Genomic DNA, 24,111 nt, shown 5'->3' with positions numbered 1-24,111 from the left:
CCTAAAATAAACACCCTTGTTTAAAATTGTGCTAATGTTTTTTTAAATTTTTTTTTTTTTTTTATATGTTAATTGGGTTTTCTTATTTTCACAAACACAATAAGAATAATAATAATAATAAAAAAAGACAAAAACAAACAAACAAACACTGGTACAGCTCAGATCAAAACATGTATATAGGAGGTCATAGGAAATAGTCCATAGTGCAGGGAAGTCACAGGATATATGAGTTCATGTTCAAGAGACTCCTTGTGAGATAATGGAGGAGAGATCAGGTCCAATATAATTCAGATAGGGCTGTCAAATATTGTGGAACTGATCTACTTTGGCATGTAGAATATTTGTGAGATATTCCAAAGGGACCATCTGAAATATCACTTTACGCCAGCCTTGAACAGAGGGTTTCTTATCACTAAAGAGGTACTATTGTTGCTGCTATGTACATTTAGACTGCATTATCTTTTGAAAGCACGATGTAAGATAATATTGATATTGTATGAATGAGAATGGATATGAATCCAGCTCAAATGAGGCCACATGTTCTGTATTTTCTGTTTCTCTTGAACTGGGAAAAAAGGGCGTTCAAGTATGCTGCTCCCTCTTCTTGGAATCAGCTACAAAATTACCTTTGCATTTGATATTTTCTATTTTGGTACCAACACTCCCCTGACACCTTTGAGGTGATCAGCTGTTTTCCACTCCCTCCAAGCAGCATTATGTACCCAGATATGCCACCTCTAGCTGGGAGTGTTTCATTTACACTGAGGTGTCCAGTGTTCATCACTGGGCCACATAGAGAGTGTGTGAAAGAGGACACCAATACACTTCACAGAGCCATCGTTATCAGATCTACACTGGCATTCACACCCAGCCAACACCCACGTTCACATGAAACACGCTCTCTCAGTTTTTCAGTGCCTTCCGCATCCACGACCAGCATGATACTTTTGCCACTGAAAGATCACAAACACTCCAATCACTGTCATGTGTTGTTTTATTACAAAACAAACATCAAAATGAACGCAGAAAGTCAGACAATAAAACACATCAAGGGGAAAGACAATTGTAACATAGTTATTGATAGCAAAAACTCCAGCAAGCCGATGGCCGGCTGAGCATTGCGTTCTTCTTTGCACACTTTTACCAGCCAGGAAAGATAATCTAAACTGATAAAAAAGTATTTTCAGGACTCTTTAGGTTGCTAACTTACACCCTGGAAGAATTCTGGACATTTCTAATAGCATACATGTGTCTTTGCCTGTATTTTAAAAACAGCAAAGAAAGTCTAAAATATCAGTGTTTAAATGCGGGCTTCAATAAAATACACATCTTCCTATTAGAGATTATCTCTCTGACCCTAGGCTGCTTTTATCAATATAAAACAATGACATAACTGCAAAACTGTTCCCTTCCACCTGCCCGGAAAAGCATTTATATTAATATTACATTACCATTAAATAAGAAACAGGAATGACAGAAGCGCCTTCTCATGTGTAAGTAAACAATTAAAAACAAAAATTGGACAAAGATTTTTACAAAGATACAACTCCTCCATCATTCCGAATGTGATGACAACATAATAAAATAACTCTTTACATTACATCAAGGCCATTTTGCTGGAGAGCTTTACATCATAGGTGGACATCACATCCGAGATTCCTCACTTTTATTTCACTTCGCTATATCTTAAAGTGACACGCCACCCAACATCTTTTGAGTATCTGACCCTCGCTGCCTCTAGGCTGGAAAAGGCGGCTTACAATGATGCACAGTAGGCACTTTTATGGGTGTTGTTTTTTCTGCTTTGAGGCCACCTTACCGAGGCCACAATAGAGTGTTTGATAGTAAAATGATTTTTGGTTGGAGTATCACTTTAAGCGTGAGGCGGCTGACCTTGCTCTCCTGGTCAGATATTCAGACTCTGACAGGAAACCATTAAACTTTGACGTGTTGCGGCGGTTCTTTGACGAGTGTCTCCTCTCAAGCAGAAGTCAGGGCTTCCTGTTTAAGCTACTTCTGTTTATCTGCCTATATACAACCTATATACAATCACATTGTGAGTTTGTATGCAATTAATTTAATATATATATGCATCTGTGTGAGTGTGTGTGTAGGTAGGCATTTTCAAAATGATCTGCTCCCCTCTGTTATTTAGATATCCCACAGATCCAATCATTGTTCCCCTGTTTCTTGTTCGACAGTAAGGAGCATGTCAGCAGTAGATGTCTGTCATTCTTGCATTCTGCAACAGCAAGTCAAATTCCTAAAGTACTACACTGCTGCATCCTAAAGTCTAAATAAAGCAGCTCAGTAAGGTTTTAGAATGACGCTCCATCACTTCAAATGGCCTCCTAATTCAAATTCATAACTGACGTGATGCTTAAGTATCCTATTTTGCTCCACAGTACAATGCTGGCATTGTACTGTGTATGAGGTAGATAAGAAGAGACACTACTCAGCACTGTATTGTTAAAAGCAAGCTAGTCTATCCGTCTGCATCCTACAGCGCAGCCATGCTTAAAAGAAACTCGGCTATCTGTTCTTGACGCCCTTAAATTGAAGCTTGCAAGTTTAATGAGACATTATTACACAGTTATTGTAGCACTCGCATTGCCGCGTGCCCATAATGATTGTACAGCGTGGTATCCTACAGCTAATCAATGCACTGCAGCATTGCATTCGTTTAAAAACAGCTATTAGATAATGGTCCCTTTTCCCTTTGGGGCCTATTTAACCTGATTTTCCTTGTTGTGTAGCATTGTTAAAAATGAGGCAATAAAGCCAGCGCGGTGCCATTAATGACCAGAAGGTGGCGTGATTGTGCTGCAACAATGAAACTAAGCGTCGAAGGAGCAAATGTGGAGCCTGCGGTGTGGATACAGTGAGCCGTCTGTGTGTGAATTTGAAGAAAAGTCTTTATATTCATGACCCTTGACCAGTATGCGGGTGTGAATGAGTGACAGTTGTTGGTGGATGAGTGGCCTGGTTAACATCTTTCTATGTAGGATAGGAAATTACGGAGTTCATTGTATTGTGAGTAGCCCTAATGTGTGTGTGTGTGTGTGTGTGTGTGTGTGTGTGTTCAGGAGGCAGCGATGGTCGTGCCCCCGCTGAGGCGCAGCAGGATCTGCTGACAGTCCTGCAGGGAGCGTCGGTCTCCCACCCGCTCCAGGGTGCGCTTGGCCTCGGCCAGCAGGCGGGCGCGATGCCCGGGCGGGGTCAGCAGGGGCATGGGCAGGTGGCGGCAGGCCAGCAGGATGGCGTGAGCCCTCTCCCTCTCACCCAGGACGCACTCACCTTCTGACAGCAGCAGAGGGGAGGAAAAGAAGAGGAAGTTGTGTAGGTTAGTGTCCATTGCTTTCTGGTGTGTGTATGTGTGTGTGTGTACATGTGTGTGGGATACAGGGTCATGTTGCCCTCTAGGACTGTTTCGAGTCAGTTTCTCTATTTTGGCTACATTTTGGCGATGTAAAACTTACATGGTCATATTCATAGGAGTCCCTTAACATGTCAGCTCAAGATATGTGAATGAAAATGGATTCTATGGGTACCCCTGAGTCTCCCCTTTACAGACATGCACACTTTATAATAATCACACTCACTTTGGGGCAAAAACCATGCACTTTTTGAATGCAGTATAAATGTGTTATTTACGCCTATTTTAAAATGGTGTATTTGAATATTTCTGCAGACTGGGGTCCCTAAACAGTCTTGGAATTACATAAATTGGGTATCACTGTAAAGCTGGGACTCTTGTGGATCCAATGAGCTCAATTATATTCATGTGTGATGATGTTAGTCCCCATTGTAGCCATTTCATATAGTGAGACCATTTTTAAAAAATGTGACCTCCCTGTATAAAATGACCTGTGGTGACCTCTAGGATAATCACAGCCTCATGAAACTATAAAACCACAAACTAGAGACCTAGAACATTCAGAGGATGGATGGCTTTCCTAGGTAGACTGGCAATAAGGAGGTTTCTAAGCAGTTTCCAGAACATAAGTGCTCGCCATCCAATTGAAAAATTGCAAAAAAAAATGCAATTCTTGCAGAAATCTCAAAATGTCAAAAGCTTTTGATCCGAAATCACAGCATGGCTTTTTCTATGGTGTTCCTCAAATTAATCTTCAGGTTCCCAGCTTTCAGATGATGTACACCACTTCTATCTGACATCTACTGCTGACCTGCTATCTCCCCCTAAACACCCCCTGTGCCCCCCTAAAAAAGACAAATATGAGTCTATAATAAAGAGGGGTGAAGTACAAGAGGTTAGTAGTTGAAATAAAGAGCGACCACAGGGGAACTGATCCTGAGTCAGTAGTCAAGGTAAACTTCCCCTCTTAGTTTGTGTGTGTGGGTGGATACGATTCTGTGACAATGACGTTGATGTCTGCACATAAACCAGTGAGTCTCTCTTACCGGCTGTGTAGGAGTTGTGTGTCCTGCGTCGGAGGTTGTGCTCCAGCAGCTGGTGTGTCCTTGTGGGACTGGCTCCAGCCATCAGCCTCACTGTGGTCTCATGGAGAAACACCTGCAGGGAAAAACACACCCACACACACACATATCAGAGCCGCAATGACTGTCATCATCAAGTATTTATAGGTGTTTGTGTTGAAGTGATGTTGGCGCAGAAACACATTGATCCTCCACATCGTTTCACCCCATATACAGCACTCTACTACCAGGGATATCTACAAGGAGTCTGCCTTCATTGTAAAGCTCCTCACAGCACAGTGAGTGCATATTTCTCAGTCAGCGGTCTCACAACAAAACCTCAGAATATGATGCAGTTCATGTGGTTCTTGCACAAGTCAGAACAGAACAAATGATCCCCAACCCCTGTGAAAGCAGTAGTTGCTGAAGACCCTCTGGCTACGGTAATGACTTCTCCAGTAAATCGTACGAGTATGATTGATGGTCTATTAAACTGCGGTGAGATTTCTGCAGCTGGTAAAGAGCGGGAGAGAATGTGATTTCCAAGACTGATACAGTAAATGGAGTATTATCCCGAACAAGATTAGCAGGTCCCGGCTGATTCCTGGGCTTAGTATCAGCGCGGCGCAGAGTTTTTGTTAACATTATGTGCCAGCAACATATTGTGGGTATTATTACTTTTACTACATAGCTTGTTACAGCTTTACAAATCTGGAGAGCTGCCTGCTTCTCAGTGTTATATCATTATGAAGTGATAATTTGTTTTCTTTGGCTGAAAGCTAGACAATGAAAGCTGATTTAATAACTAATCTAATATCTTGTTATTGGCATTTGTCCATATTTCCGAGATTTAAAGAGGACCTATTATGCTCATTTTCATGTGCATACTTGTATTTTTGGTTTCTACTAAAACATATTTACATGTTTTAATGTTAAAAAAAATGCTTTTTTTTCTCCTCATACCGGCTGTGCTGCAGCACCTCTTTTCACCCTCTGTCTGAAACGGTCTGTTTTAGCTCCTGCCCCGCCCTCCCCCTCCTGAAAAGTCTGCTCTGATTGGTCAGCTGGCCCACTCTATTGTGATTGGTCAACCGAACCAAACTCTTCAGACTCCGCTCCAGCTCCGCTCTAACTGGCTGCTAGGCAGGTATTATGCAAATGTGTTACTTGGTGACATCACCACGTTACGGAAGAAAAGGCGGGACTTCAAGCGAGGTGTTTCAGGCAGTTCAGGAGCAGAGTTTCTGTGGGGGAGAGTAACTCCCTTTGGCGTGGACTTTAGGCTTTGTTACTTTGCAGACCTCTTACATGCACAAAAAACTATATAACACACTAAAGGAAAGGGAAAAAGCACAAAAGCATAATAGGTCCTCTTTAAAAAGCTACATGAGCAATACATTAATCAAAAACATGAATCTACTGGTTAATCCTGCCAAATTGCCACAGGAAATACTGTATGGTCAAGGTCAGAATGATGAATCCCTGGCAGTTATCTAGAATCCCCTTGTTTCTTGTTGTGTTGTTGTCAGTAAGTTTGTCAGTACTGCCACAGCTAAGGATTTTCCACCTATGATGCTCTTCAAAATGTTTCTGAGACTTCAGGGAAAACAACCAGAACTTCAATGTTGTTTCTCCATCTCATTCTACACTTGTTTCTTTCAGTTTTCGACACCTTAGATGATATGAAAGGGGACCGCATCGCCCTGAAGGGGTTTATTTCACAACAATGACCCGCTAGCTGTACATTATCCCGCTTATTGCACGGCTACTTACTTAAGAAATCAATAATTTGACACAAAAACGGTCCGCCAGAGTCCGACATCAGAGTTGCATCCATAGCAACGGTCTGCTATAAAGAAATAACAGACCGTAGAACGCCGTGATTGACCAATCAGTATCGACTATTCAACAAAGCCGTGTAATAAATAAAATATAATGAACAGAGTTCTGAACTCCACTGACTGTAACCGTTTGCTGATTCCTGAACATATCTGATGGATGTACCTTGTGTTGCGCCTGTCTGTGGCACTGTGTGAGCTTTCTGAGCGCGCTGAGGTCCCTCTGGAAACCAGCCAACTGGGATCCAGGGGCCGGGCCGGGTTCTCCGTTACTGCTGCCTCCCCGCTGCCATAAACTGGTCCTCAAGGTCAGCAGAAGGTCACAGATCAGGAGCTCCACCCCCTTGGGAGAGAAGGAAGACAAAGATCAAAGTGTTGTTTGGTGCATTAACATAAGATGCTTGATTCGAGAAGAAAAATAGATTATTGTATACTATGGTTCATTTATATTTTGAAGGGGTGCATTTGAGACAAAAAGGGTGACTCAAACACGGCATTACAACCACAACCCACCACCACCATCATCATCACTGCGTCTCGCCCCAACATGCATGCAAATGAAATTAAAGGTAACAACATGACATTCGGCGTCGTCTAATGTGAAGCGGTGGGGTGTGTAGCGGGTGCGTGCAGATCGGGGAGGCCTCTGTATTGCACTGCAGACACATTGCACTCGGCTTCAGGATCATGCAATGCAACTACAATGCACCACAGCCACCTCCTGCCACCCACACTGCTCACACACACACACACAGCCCCACGTCAGCCTGCCCTCCAACTGAGCATGCAGTGTGTGCGGGTATGCATAATGAAAGATACAGTATTAGACAGGTTTTTTGTGTATGTGTGCGTGTGAGACAGCAGACAAGATTACATAACAAGCGCTCTAACCACAGACCCAGAGCCGATCTGAAGGAGATAACAGCACCAGTGTTTGGAGTGCTGTGAGGGATTCTTTTGTACGCTACCTTGTTCAGCCAGTTCCCAGTCTGAGCGAGGGGCACTGAGATGCTGGAGCGCAGGTAGCTGCTGGCTCTGTCGCAGTGGGACAGGCAGGCTATGGCCCCTTCTCCCTTCAGAGGGGACAGACTCATCTGAACTGCCTTGCAAAGCAGCAGCACGGCCTTGGGCAGCGGGTGGCTGAAACAGAGAGGCAAGAGAAGGACAGTGAGGACGGTTACTGTGGTTTCTTTTAGAGATGAATGCATAATTGACTTCGCTTCGCTAAACCCCTCCCAAGAACGGCCACTTTCCAATCCTACGTTAGCAAGCAAAACGGAGTGCAGGAGGTCTGTCAATTTTTCAGTGGTGTGTCTGGAACCTGCAAGCAGCAGATGTCCTCAAAGTTTAGTGAAGAGTGACGTATTTTTTCGCTTATCCAATGCCAAATACGCAAGTGGAGAGATGTTAGATATGGATTAAACAGTGTGGAAGACCTCACTCACAGCTGAATCCATCCAAGATCAACAAAAACTCCTTCATAATAATGTTAGCTAGCTAATTTGTGAGAAAACGCCATATTGACATGGTCAGGTGCGAAGGCTTGACAGGCCTAGCAACAGTAACCAAGGAGGAGGGGCTTAGGGAAGGGTGAATTGTCTTTATTACCGCCGTTAAGTCAGATGTTTGGAATCTACAGAGGTTAGAGAAGGTTTACAGATCATTTTGTGTCTCTGAATCAAGATTATATTAAATGTATCGGATCTTTGCACCGCATAGGTATCGAGAATCGTGGAATTTCACTGGTATTGCTATCGACCTCTAAATTTCTGGTATCGTGACATCCTTAATTTAGATCTACTGAAACAAGTTTTTACTTCACTTACTCAAGAGTGTGTAGAGCCCTCGGCATCCGCTCTGCTTCTGCCAACAGTGACCTCACTATGACGTCATCGCCCTGCAGCCAATGCACGGCAGCCTTCAGGACCAAAGCCCACCAACGACTCACTGGGTCGCCCACTGGCAGGAGGAAGAGAGGGAAATTATGTAGAAATAAAAATGAAAACAATAAGGACAAACTAGCTCCAGTCTAAGAGCCTGAATGGACTTTTTTTGTGGCCGTGAAAAGCTTTTTTCTTGTAAATCTTTAATTTTGTTAAAATGAGATGATGTGATGGTTAAGACCCCCGTCCTTTTGTCTCCGCTCTGTGTCTCCTGCGAGATCTAAAGCTGTATGTGTGTGATGATGTAAATGCTTTGTGTGCAGAATGTCTCAGTGTGAAAACACTGAATTGATTTAGGCTGTAGCTAATTAACATCGCCTCAACAGATTTCTAATGTGTTCATATCCAATAGTCATTTATTACCACAAATCAATGACTGCAAGTGTTATCTGTGGTAATCCAATAAAAAGTTAATCCCAAAAGCCAAATTGGTTGTCAGTGCACGACGAATGGAGCAAAGAAAATCCGTTCATGTTGACAGTAATAACGCTGATGGCTATCTAGTTAATCTTCACTAAAGAAAGAGTTGAAATCTCCCCCCCCTCTCCCACCCTCATCGGATCACAAACATCTGATGTGATTCATGCTTCATCATGATTGGGCAGGGTTGTTCTCTCCATGCTATTCATACCTGGCGTGGTGGTGTGATTGGGAGGAGTCGAGAAGGGGGGAGGAGGAGAGGGAGAGTCCTCTGTACAGCTGTTCAACAACTGGAGGAACTCCAGGGCGCTGGAGAACTCCCTGAAAGAGTGACAGATAAGAGGAAAAAGAACAGATCCGGGGTAAATCATTAATTCACATCAAACTGTCCAAAACATGGCTGGCACCCCGGCCCTTACCCAGAGTCGTTCTTGCGTTTGCCCACTTCAGAGTTGCTCTGCGGCTGGATGAGGGTGTGAACGGCTCTCTCCAGAAGCTTCCTGCAGAAACAGCGGTGCAGCTGGGCGATGGGGTCAGCTGGAGGAAGATCAAGAGGGAAACAGAGAGGAACCGTGAAATCACAGCACACGGCATTTTTTAGTTCTTTAATACCAAATAAACAGACTACATATTCACATTCATAAGGCGTTTTCAGAAGTTCTGGTGAGCTCCCCCGAGAACTACATACCTTCAAGGGCTTTTTTTTGTTTGCATTCGCACCACCAATAGGAATGCTGAAGTGGCGTAAGCTGGCCGGCGGTTGGTATAGCAACGCTTTATCGAGTCAAAATCACGTATTTCCCCCGTGGCATATATATATATATATATAAATATATAAAGCTTCAATGTTGGTCCATTTTTCTGTGTTTTCTTCCTTTTTTTCAGTTACGAGCTGTTGTTTGTGTTGTCTGGTGTTTACACGGCCAACGTGTTTTTTACCGGCGGTTACCGGCGCTGCATTGGCTCATGTGTTCGACCAATCAACGTACACTACATCACTCACGGTTCCTCTTGTGCTGGGAGAGTACCTCAAAACGACGTTCTAAGAGCTACAATCGTTCCTAGTTCTTGCGGTGTGGACACAATAAAAATAGGGGTTCTTAGAACTATAAAAAAGTTCCTCTGGTCCGAAAACGCCTATAGATAAGGGTAAGACAAATAATATGCACAATAATCGATACATATATTTAGCAAAAAGCTATTAAACTTTTACATGTTGATCCGTTTTTAAGCTTCTGAATTGCCCACCACAATCACAGCCAAAGAATCACAATATTCATTCAAGGTATATCCAGTAAAGCTCAACACAGTGCAACAAAGATCTATAAGCCAACCCAGACAATTTAGCAAACATGATTCCATCCATCCATTTTTCTGACGCTTATCAGGGGCCGGCTCAAATTTATTAAATTTACCATTTAAAAATGTTATGTTTTCTTTTATAGAAAGTTCATCCAGTAATAGGACTTCTATAAAGGAGCTAGATGTAACCTAATAAGCATGATGTTATGAGTTTATCTTGTGTGATTAAAAAAAAGTCTAACAAAAACCACCTAAAACGTTTTGGACTGTTTGTTTTGGAGTTGAAATTAGAAAGAAAAGATGACAGAAAGACATGAAGAGTAAAACAGAGTATGGGCCAGGTCCTGGATTTATATCATACCTGGGTCTCTCTGAGAAGTGTACACCCCGTCGCTGCTCTCTGACTTCACCGACCAATCACAACTCAGGAAGAACTGCCTACCCAACGGGGTGAAGAGCCAGCGCAGGCAGTCGGGGATTGGCTTGGTCTCTGATTGGTTGGCCACACTCTCTGCACAACTCAACAGATAACCCTGGGCGATAGACACGGAGGAAAAGATGCTGATGATGGGAAGAAAACTCATCCAAAGAACATCAGACATCACTGAAATAACATTGAGATAAACTGGATAAGATGTTTAGACGGAAAATGTACCATGTAAGAGACTTACAGGCAGAAAGGCGAGGTGGTGGCCCAGCACGGTGCGCAGGGCCGTTGCTGCAGTGACATAGATCTGGGTGAGCTGGGCAGGGGCCATCTTGCCTTGGGCGCTCTCGCTGAGGTTGACGGCGCTCAGAGACACAGATAACGCCCACAGGCTGCTGCGCTGAGGCAGCTTTCCTACAAAGAGAGAACAGAAACTGTATCACTGTGTTTAAATCTTCATAGCATGTCAAAGTGAAAGTAAGGTTCAATATTGACTTGTTGTAATTAATGTGGAAAAGATTGTTGAGTCTCGTGTATCCGTCCTGCCTGTGTGCCGCATCAGCCCACATTGTTCTCACCTGTGAGCTGCAGCTGGCTCAACCGGTGGTAAACCAGTGCTGCGTCCTTCGCACTAGTCCTAGCCTCCTCCCCCTCATGCTTCCCCCCGACCTGATGAACCAGCCAACCCAGAGGAGTTGGACGATGCAAGACGTAGCGAATCAGATTCCAGGACAGCGAGCAGACCAGGTCCAGGCTAGTTGAGGGAAGAGCTCTGGTCAAGACGGACAGGCAGGTCTCTAAACTGGCCATCGCTGCCGTGTAATCTCCCTGCAAGAGAGAGGAGACAGGAAAAATAGTCAGCTAATCAGTATTCAGTGAAGGCTGGTAGGAATGAGGGGAGTGATGAAGGTCATTAGATCTGAAAACGATTTGAACAAGCGCTAAAAATAAGCCCATGCAGGGAACAGACAAACTAAGACATCAAAACGGTGAGAATCAAAGCAAACTGGGCGAAGTGCTCTTCAATTACTGAGAGATCATCAGATATAATTCTCCGAGCACGTCCAAAACGGGAAAAAAGAATAACTGGATCCAATATCCACACTGTCACATGAAATGTGATTATATTTGGAAACGCTACCTCACCCTTTCTTGAGCACAAAAACATGTTATGCAAGGAACAATAGATATAAATAGCATTCCAAAGACTTCTTCTAAACTGATCTGCACTCACCCTGTTGAGATGCAGGTCGGCCTGTTTGCGATGCCTCCAGAACGACACAGACTTTGGCGAGTGAAGGAGCGTGACGGGCTCCCACAGGTGGAGCACCCTGACACAGCCCCACACCGCTCCCACCCCGCTCAGCACCCACACCATCACCCATGGCAACAGGCACCGCAGCCAGGATGCTGGACAGAGGGGCGAGAAGAGATGAAACGTGGGGTACATTTTAGAATACTTCACAACCAACCAAGCATCCTGCTGCATCACTAATTCAATCATGACGGGTCAGCCCTGCTCACCAAAGTCCTGCGTGTGAGTCGGGAACCAGACGAGCGTTCTAGACGGCCCGTGGCCCGCTGAGAGGCTGGGGCTCCCTGAGGACTCAGAGCCCAACAAAGATGGCAGCGGGTTTAGGGACAGGCAGAAGAAGGTCAGGGCGCAGAGGAGCAGTCGGGAACGATCCATCACTCCGACCGAGGAGGGAGAGTCTGGCTCGATCTTCATCTGAAAGACGGTAAGACAGAACAGGTTCACAATAATGAATAATTAAACTGACAATGTCTGTAGAATAATTCCACGGTTCCTACACATTTTCATGGACAACATTTCCATGACTTTACAAGGACCAGTAATAAAATGTACATAACCATTCACAACCTATAAGTACACAAACAGAAGTTGTGAAAGAATCCAGGGTGGAACCCGACGTACATTATGCTGGGTACATTGTACATTATCCCGCTTATTAAAACGGAGTATTCAACACAGCTGTGTAATAATCGCAAATAATCGCATGATTGTCCATAGTTAATCGTGATTAATCGCTCAATGCAAATGTATGTTTATCTTTATTATTGGATTAAAACTGACATATGATGCCAGTGTCTTCACTCTAGCTTTAAATCTGAGCCCGGTACAACCTCCGAAAGATCGATTGCATTAATGCGTTAAAGAAATCAGTGGCGTTAACGCCTTATTATCTCGTTAACTTTGACAGATTTATCTTTCTATCTATCTATATATACAGTATATATAATTTTCTAAATTTAGATACATTTTTATTTGACAAGAAATTAGCAGTCTCTACCCGTAGTGATAAAATATATGTCAGCACCTCCTGAGCAAACTTCTCAATAAAAGCGTAGTTGTTCACTGATGGAAAGCTTTTACTGTGAAGCAAGAGGAGTTAAGGCTCCTATCGGCTGAATGAACTACTACTACTCTAAAAACTAAGCTGTGTTACCTGATCGTGCTCCATCAAGGGGCTGCCTGGCTCCGAGTCCACACAGTAAGGAGAGAATTGGTGAGGGGAACCAGAACCAGAGTCCGAGGCTGGAGGAGACATCATCACTATTTCCTCTTTGAGCTCCACGTCTTCAGACAGAATCACTGTTTCTGAGACAGACAGAGAGAGAGTGACTCAATGAGATCTCAAGTTGCTACAGATCAGGCTCAGCTTATAATATTCAGTAATGCAAAGCACTCACTGTTCTTCGGATTGCCCATCTTAAGGGCCAAGTTCTCCTGCCGTAGTTTGTGGTTGACCTGTTGCAGGTATCGGATGTAGTCGATGGCCTTCCTCAGTACCCCTGACTTGTGCATCTGGGAAGATTTTTTTTTCTTCAAATTAAACACTGAAACATTTTATGAGATTAAGCTCAGATGTCTTAGTGTTTCACTGTCCCGGTGGACTAACCTTCTGGTCATTGCCCATGACGAGGTCTCTGAGCTCCACGATCTTGTCGTTGATGGAGGACCGGTACCTCTTCTCGATGATGTTGTGCGTCGTCCTCCTCTCGCCCTCCTTCACCACTCCCCCCGGGCCTATCACTCCTCCCATCATACACTCCATGCTCAACCTGGCTCCGTTTGTCATGTGCGAGGAGCCATGCTGCAGCTGCTTGATTGGCAGCTTGTCTCCTCCTCCCATCATAACAGGGACGGTGGTCAGGATGTTGCTGCTCATCAGCGTCTGGGGACGGACATCAGTAGCAGTGCGTTAGTTTTCAGTGTGGGTCCAAAAGTTGTGACAATTATAAACAACCAAATTATAAAGTTTTCTATGCTAGCTGTATACCGGGACTTGTAGAGCTGTGTTCTGCATGGGCGTAGTCATGGTGGACAGCACCTGCGTGCCGTCTGGTTTGAGTGTCGTGAGAACCAGTGAATCTGTCTTCAGGATCTGAGGCTGCTGGACCAGAACCTGATGAAAAGACGCCCAAAAGGTCAATGCGAGGAACATCGTGAATAAAATAATTAGCGTATGAGCTATCTTTTGCAGTAATTAGGGTAAGATTGTCCAGTCAGGTTTGTTGAAATATTGATCTTTTATTACCAGATATCAGCTAATCATCATGTCTATGCAGTGTCGGACTCAGGCTGTCTAAGGGGCAGGAGTGAAAAAAATGAATGCATCACATTTTCTCTACTGGAAAGGCACCCTAGGGGGTACGTTATCATGTTTTCTCCATTTAAGGACACCCTAGAGAACACTGCTTCATGTTTTCTCGATTTAAAGACACCCTGCAGGGCACCTTATCATGTTTTCTCTGTTTAAGGACACCCTAGAGGGCACGGCATCATGTTTTATCTACGATAGAGGCATCCAAGAAGGTGCTTTTGCAGCATTATTTTCCAACATGGAGGCACCAAGGGGTGCGGTCATCCCCTCCAGTAAAAAACTGTGATTACTAACAACAGGGAGGTTACTCACAGGAACTTGCTGCATCTGCTGCTGCATAGTGTGGACCGTGGTGGGCGCTTGGGAGAGAGTCTGGATGGTCTGACAGGTCGGGGTCAGAACACGCTGGTGCTGAATGGTCAATGGCTGGAGCTGTGACGTCATAATGCTCTGCATCTGTGGTTGGAGGACTGGGAATGGGAGACAAGATGAAGGAAGATTTGTCAAATTCAAAACACACTGCAGATGCTAATATTATTGCAGCAACAACATGTTACCATTAGAAGACAGGATAATGTACTGTATGATACATTTAATCTGTGTTCACCCTAATATTGAGCACTTCATGAAAACTCTTTCACACAGAGGGCTGGGCGATGTGGCCAAAATCTTCTATCCCAATATAGATCATTTCATATCTCGATAATGATATATATCACAATATAGCGTGTTTTCTGGTTATTCAATAAATAAATAGTCTATATGAAATAACCACATGGTAAAGCCTATTAAGAACTTTAGTGCAAAATGAACATAACAGTTTCAAGTGAAATTATAGAAAAAAAAATGAATAAATATTTCCAACTACACACTGACTATATTTAAATGCATGATGCACACAAATAAACAATAGTTTGATTGATTGATCAGATTTTCGGAGAATTTTGAGTAAGTATGAGCTTGTTATTATCAATTTACACGACGTAATTGTGTATCACGTTATCTCGATGTATGATTTTACCACGATACGATTCCATTGAAAGACGATAAATTATATTGAATTATCGCCCAGCCCTATTTTCATACGTTCAACAGAACATCCTCCTCTCTTTATTCACCTTGGAAACCAGAAGCATGGTTCTGGTGGCAGATGACGGGGCTCTGGATGAAACGTGACTGTCCGCCGTTGGTGGTGATCATCACAGTCTGGGCCGCCTGGGTCTGGATGGGCATGCCCGTCTGGCTGTGGGTCTGAACCAGGGTGTGGACCGGGAAGCTCTGGGTCTGCATGGGGATCGCCTGGGTGTGCATCTGCGTTTAAATAAAACATAAATTCATCTCACCGGGCATTCTTCCCCTCAGAGATCACTAAAGTTTGATGCTACATAAGACAGTTCATTGCTCTTTTTTGATGTACTGTTTTAGGATTTCACTCAAGACAATAAACTATATCTGTCAGGCTGACTACGGTTTTTGCTGAGACGTGCATTGCTTTTTTATAGGGATGCTGAGCTGGATATTATATTTTACAGTCTGTCAGTACTCTGAAATTTTTCTCCTGTCAGCAGAAGCTTTTTCTTTTACTATGGATGGCACAATAACAGAAAATGGATCCACACTGTCTCCACAACAGACAATAAAATCACAGCTGGAGAAGCAGGCACCTTGAAAACAGCTTGACTTTTTTGTCCATTACTGCAGCACTTATATACAGCCCTTCCAGACCCATGCACAGATCCAGAACTTAAAACGTGTAACCTTGAGTACTGCTTTCAATAAGCTACATAGCAGTGTATAAAACTAACTTACCCTCGTAGAACTAGTAGTAGTATTACAAGTAGTATTCGTGAGTAAAACGAGATGTCAAACTCAGGATTTGAGTGTGAGAGAGGTGATAGTTGATACCTGCATGGTGGGCTGGACCGTCTGTTGGGGCTGAGGCTGGATGGGCTGGATCACCTGAGGCCGCGGCTGGAGGAGCGGAGGGCTGCGGGTCACCTGCTGCTGCACCGAGGTGACGGTGGTGGTGGGGGAGGGGGTCTGTGTGGGAGTGAGTGGAGGAGTAAGGGGCACAGACCGGGGAGACAGTGTGTGGGAGGCGACGAGGCTAACGGTGGAGCTCTGGTAGACAGCGGGGGTTGGTGTCTGGGGAGTCTGGGGAGTCTTGGGAGTTTGAGGAGTCTGAGGGGTTTGAACGGCAGGACGCGGAGTGGCGCTGGCGCCGCCGCTCTGCACAGAGCTTGCTGTGGTCATCTGATCCTCAAACAAGTCTGGGAAGTCCCCCACCTGGTTGCTGACGAACTGCAGCATCTCTGAGGAGACGGAGAAACAGAATGAATTGAATTAAGAAATCAAAATAAGCTTTCGGGACAGCTCTGACATTCATTCAATGATATAAAATATGAAAATAGTTTTAATATAGCATATGAGGTATTTTTCAACACCTTAAATATTCTACAATTTCAAATTGTTAAATACTAATAAATATAATTTTAATTTTACTTTAAATTTACAGGTGCGTTACTAAAAACAGATTGCAAACAATAGGGACCTGTTCAGATATTTATAGCCAAGATATTTCTACGATACAGAAATAGAAACATTTATTTCATCAGAAAGATGACGTGATTGAAGTGTTGACAGGTGCATACAAACAAACCCTTAACTGTACAGTAGTTTACAAAAACGAAACGGAAGAAATTCACTATACGTAAAATTGAAATGGGAACTAGAATTGAACATTAAACATTATGTCGAAGAGTGATTTCATGTGAAGAACACAACAAACTTCCACTAGCTCTAAAAGATGGAGAGAATTCAGATGGAAGAATTGAATCCGCTTTTATATTACAACCCACATAAAAAATAAAGAACTGGGCGAACAGCAGCAATGCTGGAGACAGTGTGGGCAGATGAATGCCGATCACTCACATACTTATTTTCTGGTCTAAATAAAAAATGTATAAAAATACAGACATTCTGGGACAGCCAGGGTTATTCAGATCCTTGAGGAGATTTTATGCTACAAGATTCCCAGGGTCGCCCAGATTGATACCCAGTGACATTATTCAAAAGAAGTATCCTTGAATCCTGATACGCATGTAAAAAAGCCATCACAAGGAGCGGGCAGTGGCTGGACATTGTAGAGGAAATATACTCCATGGAAAAGCTGACTCATTATCTAAGGACTAAAGGTAGGACCCATGAACAACACTGGGGAAGATGGACTACATACAAGAGAAATGATGGGTTGTGTTCTCAGCTGGTCTGAAAAGAATGGATCAAAAGTTGTAAAGAGACAGTAGTGCCCCCCTTTTGTGTATATTTTCTATTTTGGTTGTTGACATTGTTCAGTGTAATAACTGAAAAATAAATAAACAAAAGTTAAAAAAAATCTGCATGCAAATTGTGTGGATATTGCAGCATTATCTAAATCCCATGACTGACAATGACTTGCCTACCTTTCAACTCAGGCCTTAGGTACACCCAATATTACTTTACCAGAGGTACTAATCTATATATTGTTTCCCCAAGTGTCCTTGAGAAAGAAGAACTCTTGGATCGAAACTTAACGCAGGGTGGTAAGGTTGCCCCACAGTTGATCTGGCTTAGATGTGTGAATGCTGCCAACAGATAAGACTGGTAAAGCCTGAAAAGTTTCATGGACTGGCCTTGAATTGGCACACGCAAACACAGAGAGAAGCTACTGTTGTGGTCATAAACCAATGAAAAGATAGCACAGAAAGCAAAAGGCCTTCAAACAGATAGCCTTGAAAACGTGAGTAGTAATATTACTGATGGCCTCAATAGACAATGGCAGCAGGGTAATAAAGCACTTAGATAAAGAGTACGGCTGATGGATGGATGGATGGAACTATAATGATGATGAATGTGCTCCTGTTGTTAAACACGGCTGTACACTAATGTTAAACATAAACACCACCTAACAGCATTCAATAAGTGGTTGCAATGTTTAAGTGAAGTCAGATGTTGCCTTACACATAAAAGAATGATCCCATCAACTTCCACACAGTGAGGCATACAGCTTATTAATTAAACACTGCCCATGTACCGCTATCGGTATCGGGACTGAAGAAGTTGGATCGGTTCATCCTTAATAAACGGTGTGAATTTTTGCACCAATATGATTAAATAATATTTACGTCTGTTTATTTCAATAAAAGTGTACATAGCTTCTAAATTTAATTTCCCCAAAAACTAAATCACAAATAATGAAATATATCATGATAGCACTATAAAACTGTCTTTTTTTTAATGCATTTTATTACACCCTTTTTTGGTGTTAACATCTCTTTAATGTCTTGACAGCTATGAGACAAAAGCAGTTGGCCAAAGAACACAAGTCTGTCCATTACTGTGGAAAACACCAGGATTTTCATGGTCCCACAGGACTTTGGAACGTCAAGACAACGGCTTTACAGGGTCCATGTGGAGGACATGGAGACTGATGTATATCACTGATATGGCATACTGTATGGGTTCAGCCATCAGGGTCAATAAACAACAAGCCTGCAGCCTTGAACTTAGTCTTACTGTACAGTAGAGCGAGACCAGACAATCCAACAGACCACGTTTATCCACTGTTTCAGAGCGACATGAAATCACTGAGCACATCCCCACTGATGAGACCGTTCATAATATTCTGAATGGAAAATGTACCATAGATGAACATCAGCATCGAGAGTCAGAGACACTGGATATCGTACAGCCCTGTTTAACTCTAATAACGTTACAGTGAACGTTAACAATGAGTTTGCATTCCGTAAAAGTTCATTCCACCCACTAACTGTACTTTATGACAACATAATGACTGATTGCATTTGTCATTTCATTCATTCATTAGACTCTAATGATTAGAGGCAAGGAGTGGCGCTCTGTAATTAAATATTTTAATAACTTGTCCACACAATATCAATCATGGTGCAGTGACGCATGCTTTCAAAAAGCTGAGAATGAAAAAGAATGACATTGTCATCTCTTATCTCATTGTAATATTTTGTTTTACCACAAACAACACAAAAGGGCTAGGATACCAGAATAGATGTATGACGCTGGAAAGTTGAGACAGTAGGAGAGAAATAAAACTTTCTCACAAACATTGCAACACCAAGGGTGTCTCATCTTTGTCAGCAACAGCGGCCAACTTCCTGTCACCTCTTCCTGACCTTCTGTTATCACTTGTTGCATTTCAATATAAAACAATAAAAGGTCTTGTTGTCTGAATATATAGCTTTCTTTTTCTGCTGTCATACAATGTCATGACTGGAAAAAGTGATTTGATCGATGGTCACCAAACAATACCAATTGGCAAACCAAGGACGGTAGTTCCTCAGATGGTACTAATGGCTGTGTATGTGAGTTCTGTTGACACTGAGAGGTTGACAGTACTAGACAGTAGGGCTGCACGATTATGGCCAAAATGACAATCACAATTATTTTGACCAAAATTGAGATCATGATTATTCATTGATTTTAGGGACAAAATATTTTCATTGCACTTTCACTTTTAAATAAAGAGTACTGCTTTCACTTCCATGTTGTGCTGCATTTAAGCTAATGTACAAATCTTAGCATAAAAATAAGCCTTATTCACAGTGCATCTCCTGGAAGCAAAATAAAATTGTACCAAGACTCTGGACTGCAGCTGCAACATTCAGGGAAGTTTTTCACAGGCTGTTGCTGTAGGGGTTGCGCGTAGCCGCATGACAGCTCCCAAAAAGTGAAGCCAAAACATCTGGTTGTGTCTAGAAGGTAGCCCACGAGTTGGGAAACCCTCAGAAGATGGTTAAGTTGAGACATTGATCTCGAATAGTTAAGGTTAGCATAGGTCGTCGTCGGGCAGCGAGTCTCGAGAGTTTTTGCAAGTTTTTGTCGGATTTCGCAATTTGCGGTTTACCTTCTAGAAACAACCAATACATCTGTATCACCCCCTGGTGGCTGGCTTTTAGTTTAGTAGTTAAGGAAGTGCTTGATTTGATAAGCAGCAGAATTTTCTATGAGCAGAGCACATATTTTAAATGTCAATGTGGCAGTCATATATCATGTTCATTAAATTGTGGGACGCCAAAATCGTGATCGCGATTCATATTTGATTAATTGTGCAGCCCTACTAGAGGGTCATAAACAGTGAGAGTACCTCCTAACTAATATTCATAATGGCAAAACTAGAATAATGAAGGTTCAGGTTTAAAATATGCAGCCCTGATTAACTGTAGGACACAGTTTCAGATACACAACGCCAAAGAACATTACGCTCAGGAGCTTTTACCAGCCAGTCCTTCACATGTCACATACTGTATAAATACACACATTATGTAGGCAGACGCATTAGCCCATGCACTTATACACCTCCACGGGGGGCAGACTGTTCACGACAGACAGGACAAAGCAGCTCTGAGCCCCCAGAGCTTCAGACAAGCTCACACAAAGGGTAAATCCATCAAAGGGGGGACAGTTTCCTAGGCTGTTAGGCACACAGAAAATAGGTTATATAACCAGTTGCTAAGAGAGTAATTGGGAGAGGAAGAATGTTCTTGATGAATATAGGGTCAACTGCACGAGCCCTTACAGGGGCCTCTAAGACCTTACGCTCAGTGAAACGCACATGGCTCATCTGAAGAACAAAGTTAATAACTGTGGAGGTCTACAGTAAACCAGCTGCTGCACAGAGAGAGCAATGAACTATCACTGAAAAGAGGCTGTGATGATTTTAAATACATAAAATAAGCGTATCATTAGGAAGATGGGGCCTAAAATGTCTGTAACAGGGGGTCAATATTTCTGCAGTTGGCTGCTTTGCCTGATGGGAAAATTGAATTTATCAATTAGCCGCAAGCCAAACAGAAACTGAGTGAAGATAAAAACTCAAGTGTAGGCTGTCGTTGTTGCGGCACGCCTGCGAATTCATCATCAGTCAACGCTCAGTTGTCACTGTCGCAATCTGTGCATTCCTGTCTTTTCACACAATGATTAAGTGGGATTACATAACTGTGGATGGGGAGGGGGGTTGTTGTCTGCTCACTCTGCCCAAGGGCCCCCTTTGAAAAGAGAATCAACAGCAGACACCAAGGGCAGGTAGAGTTTCTGAAATGTTTCATTCAATCAATTGTTACATCTTGTTAAATAATGTTATAAAATCACTGTGGCCCAGTAAACAAACAGACAGGGTTCTCTCTTGAAACACAGTTCATCTCACACTGTCTGACACACACACACAAACACACACTAGCCCATCAGTCCGGTCTGGTGACTTGGCATTCAGTAAAATTCCACCCTAATGGAAATCTGGTGACTCTGCGCTGGCCGGTGTTTCACCAAAATCCCCTTCCTTTCACTATGGGCCTAAGGGTGAAATTTGTTTTGATAAGAGAGAGAGATAGATTGGATTAGGGATGCACCAATACCGATACTGGATCGGATATCGAGCCGATACTGAATCAAATAGCTGGTGTACAATTTATTATTTTAATAATAAATAAAATTAGATAAATTCATATCTGTGTATTTAATGGTCACATTTTGTTTTACAAAATCAGGAAAGCAACGTTTAAGTCAAGCCTGATGTTTTATGTTACATGTAAAAGAATGATCCCAGTCACTTTCACACAGTAAGGCATACATATAGCTTATTGATTAAACACTGGTATCAGATCGGTACTCGGTATCAGCCGATACCCAAAGCCCAGGTATCTCTATCAGTATCGGGACTGAAAAAGTTGGATCGATGTACAGTATATCCCTAGATTGAATCAGGGATGCTGTTTGTTCACTGAGTGCAGAACTGGTTGTTGGTCCACTAACTCAGCTCAATAACTCTTCAGAATAAGCCTGGAAAAGATGCTGCAGAAAGGTTTCCTTCGTTAAATTCTACAAAAAGCTTAAATGTTGACATGGAAGTCATGAAGTCTAAATAATTCATGTTCATGTTATGACCCTTGGCTCACAGTAAAAAACACAGTCAAGCTTGATGAGCAATTCACACTCTTGTGTCTCTCCCTTCACTGCCCACATACACAGCTTCTTGGATGAATGAATGACACCACTTATTCATAACCATACTTCTGCATCATGGAAAATGACACTCTGCCTTCAACTTCACTCAATTACTTTTCCATTGAAGCCATTTCACATAGCATTATGACACATGACAGCTTCCAAAAGTCATAATGCATAAAATATATAAGGTATATTTGGTATAAATCTGACTCAAGTAACAGACACATACACCATTCTACATTGTGCTAAAATAAGAGCAATTGTAAGGGCTAACTATTCTTAACATCCCCTTTAACACCAGCTGAATACTCTGAATGCTAAATATTGTGTCTTATCACATAAATCATAAACAGTCCTCCTCAGCAGGATGAGCATCTCGCAGAGCTCTCAAACTGAACCAACACTAACAAACAACACTTAATTCTAATTTGACTTTGGACTCCTGCAGGCCAGGAGAATGGTAGCTTTGTGTTGGAGAAAAATGGATTTACCTTGGATACATGTAAGTGTGAGATGGCATCTTGTGTTGTACTGGAGAGACTTACATACATAACCAGAGGAAAAGCAGCAGAACTTGAAAATGTTTGGAAACCTTTGTTGGACTTTCTTGGACGTCAAGGAAGCACAGTCACATTGAAACTGCTGTGTGTTGCTGAGTGCTGTTGTTCAAATTGTTGTGGTTTTATTTATTTTTTGTTCTTCTTCTTTAAGGTATTTATTTATTTTGTCTTATCTTTTATTTTATTTGTTTTCTTTGTTAGATATGTGAAATACATGAAATGTCATGTCTCTCTTTCTTTGAAATTCTGACTAAACATTTCATTGTATAATTTAATTATTAATATTAATATTGTTAGTCTGTCTGTATGTGTATATATGTCTATGTGTAAAATTCAATTTATACATTAATTAATGCATGAAATGTAATTTCTCTCTTTCTTTGAAATTCTGACTAAACATTTCATTGTGCAATTGAATTATTAATATTAATATTGTTAGTCTGTCTGTATGTGTATATATGCATATATGTCTATATGTAAAATTCAATAAAAATATTATAATTGTGTGTGGAATAAATCTGACTGAAGTAACAGACACATACACCATTCTACATTGTGCTAAAATAAGATCAACTGTAAGGGCTAACTACTCTTAACCTCCCCTTTAACACCAGCTGAATACTCTGAATGCTAAATAATGTGTCTTTATCTTTATTTAAAAAACAAAACAAAAACAAACAACACTTCAACAGTGTGTTTAGCAGTGACACAAAGACTCACCATCGATGTCTCCCAGGGTGAACTCGTCCCCTAGCTCTGCTAGAGTCGGGTCCATGCTGTCCATGGTGGAGATGTACTCTCCAGTGTCCATCCTGTCTGTCAGCACCTCACCGGAGGGAAGAAAACAAGACCCGACAGGCTCTTCTGAGGCGTCCAGCAACGCCTACAACACCCTTATCTCACCGAGGAGAGTGTTATAGTCCTGAACAGCCCGTGAGACGACGCTAAAGCCTCCAGAGAGGCTGACTTCTGTGTCAATAAAACTACTTCACACAGTATATATGCTTAAGTCGCCGCCATCTTTGTTTCACGCTCATTACGTCATTCACAAACAGACCTCTGTGGCCCAAGGCGGCTTCTGATTGGCCGAAAGCTAGCTGTTGTTGTCATGAGACCAGTCATCGTTGACCAATGACAGGGCCGTATTTGCCGTGGTCTGATAGTACGTCACCGTCAGTCATCTGTCATTTGAATAAACCCCGCCCCCCTGTCCTCATGAAAAGAAGTGGACCTCATGAGACAAATACAGCACCTTAGAAGTAATGATAATAAATTAATAAATCAAATTCAATAGATACTGGAGACATGTTAATTCAATATGAAACATATTTTTCTGTTAAAATACAGTGTCCAATAGGTACAATAAGTATGTTTCACTACTTGCAGATTAAATGTTTTGTGTTCAATAAAAATACAATACCCTATAATAAAATTTACAATTAAACTTACTGTGCATTAAAAAAGTTAATGATTTTCAACACTTTAAAAAAAGATAACTTTTATTTTTACTGTAGTATTTATACCATTTGTATACTGCGTGTG

At 42.3% G+C, this 24,111-nt stretch overlaps 1 protein-coding gene across 1 annotated transcript; it reads right to left on the bottom strand.

Moving 5' to 3' along the window:
* Positions 1-976: 976 nt before the first annotated feature.
* On the bottom strand, positions 977-23,597 carry srebf2 (sterol regulatory element binding transcription factor 2). The gene is made up of 20 exons (XM_074655502.1): positions 23,290-23,597; positions 15,899-16,305; positions 15,112-15,304; positions 14,306-14,463; positions 13,670-13,795; positions 13,289-13,564; positions 13,080-13,194; positions 12,836-12,987; positions 11,892-12,096; positions 11,602-11,777; positions 10,946-11,195; positions 10,612-10,781; positions 10,302-10,473; positions 9,058-9,175; positions 8,850-8,959; positions 8,102-8,234; positions 7,244-7,415; positions 6,442-6,618; positions 4,423-4,534; positions 977-3,300 (listed from the first exon to the last, which is right to left on the bottom strand). Exons 1-20 carry the CDS (start codon positions 23,378-23,380, stop codon positions 3,083-3,085), a joined length of 3,531 nt encoding a protein of 1,176 aa, XP_074511603.1. The 5' UTR covers positions 23,381-23,597; the 3' UTR covers positions 977-3,082.
* Positions 23,598-24,111: the final 514 nt, after the last annotated feature.

Source organism: Sebastes fasciatus, chromosome 13 (assembly GCF_043250625.1).
Source record: "Sebastes fasciatus isolate fSebFas1 chromosome 13, fSebFas1.pri, whole genome shotgun sequence".
NCBI classification, from domain to species: Eukaryota; Metazoa; Chordata; class Actinopteri; order Perciformes; family Sebastidae; genus Sebastes; species Sebastes fasciatus.
This window is presented reverse-complemented; position numbering and strand designations above follow the sequence as displayed.

Bases quoted from the DNA above. Each gene is read 5' to 3' on its own strand.
- srebf2 (XM_074655502.1), bottom strand. From the start codon at position 23,380: ATGGACACTGGAGAGTACATCTCCACCATGGACAGCATGGACCCGACT. The intron at 10,474-10,611 runs GTAAGTCTCTTA...TCTATCGCCCAG, and splicing joins ACCACCTCGCCTTTCTGCCT to GGTTATCTGTTGAGTTGTGC. The intron at 6,619-7,243 runs GTAGCGTACAAA...TTCTCTCCCAAG, and splicing joins CTGGGAACTGGCTGAACAAG to GGGGTGGAGCTCCTGATCTG.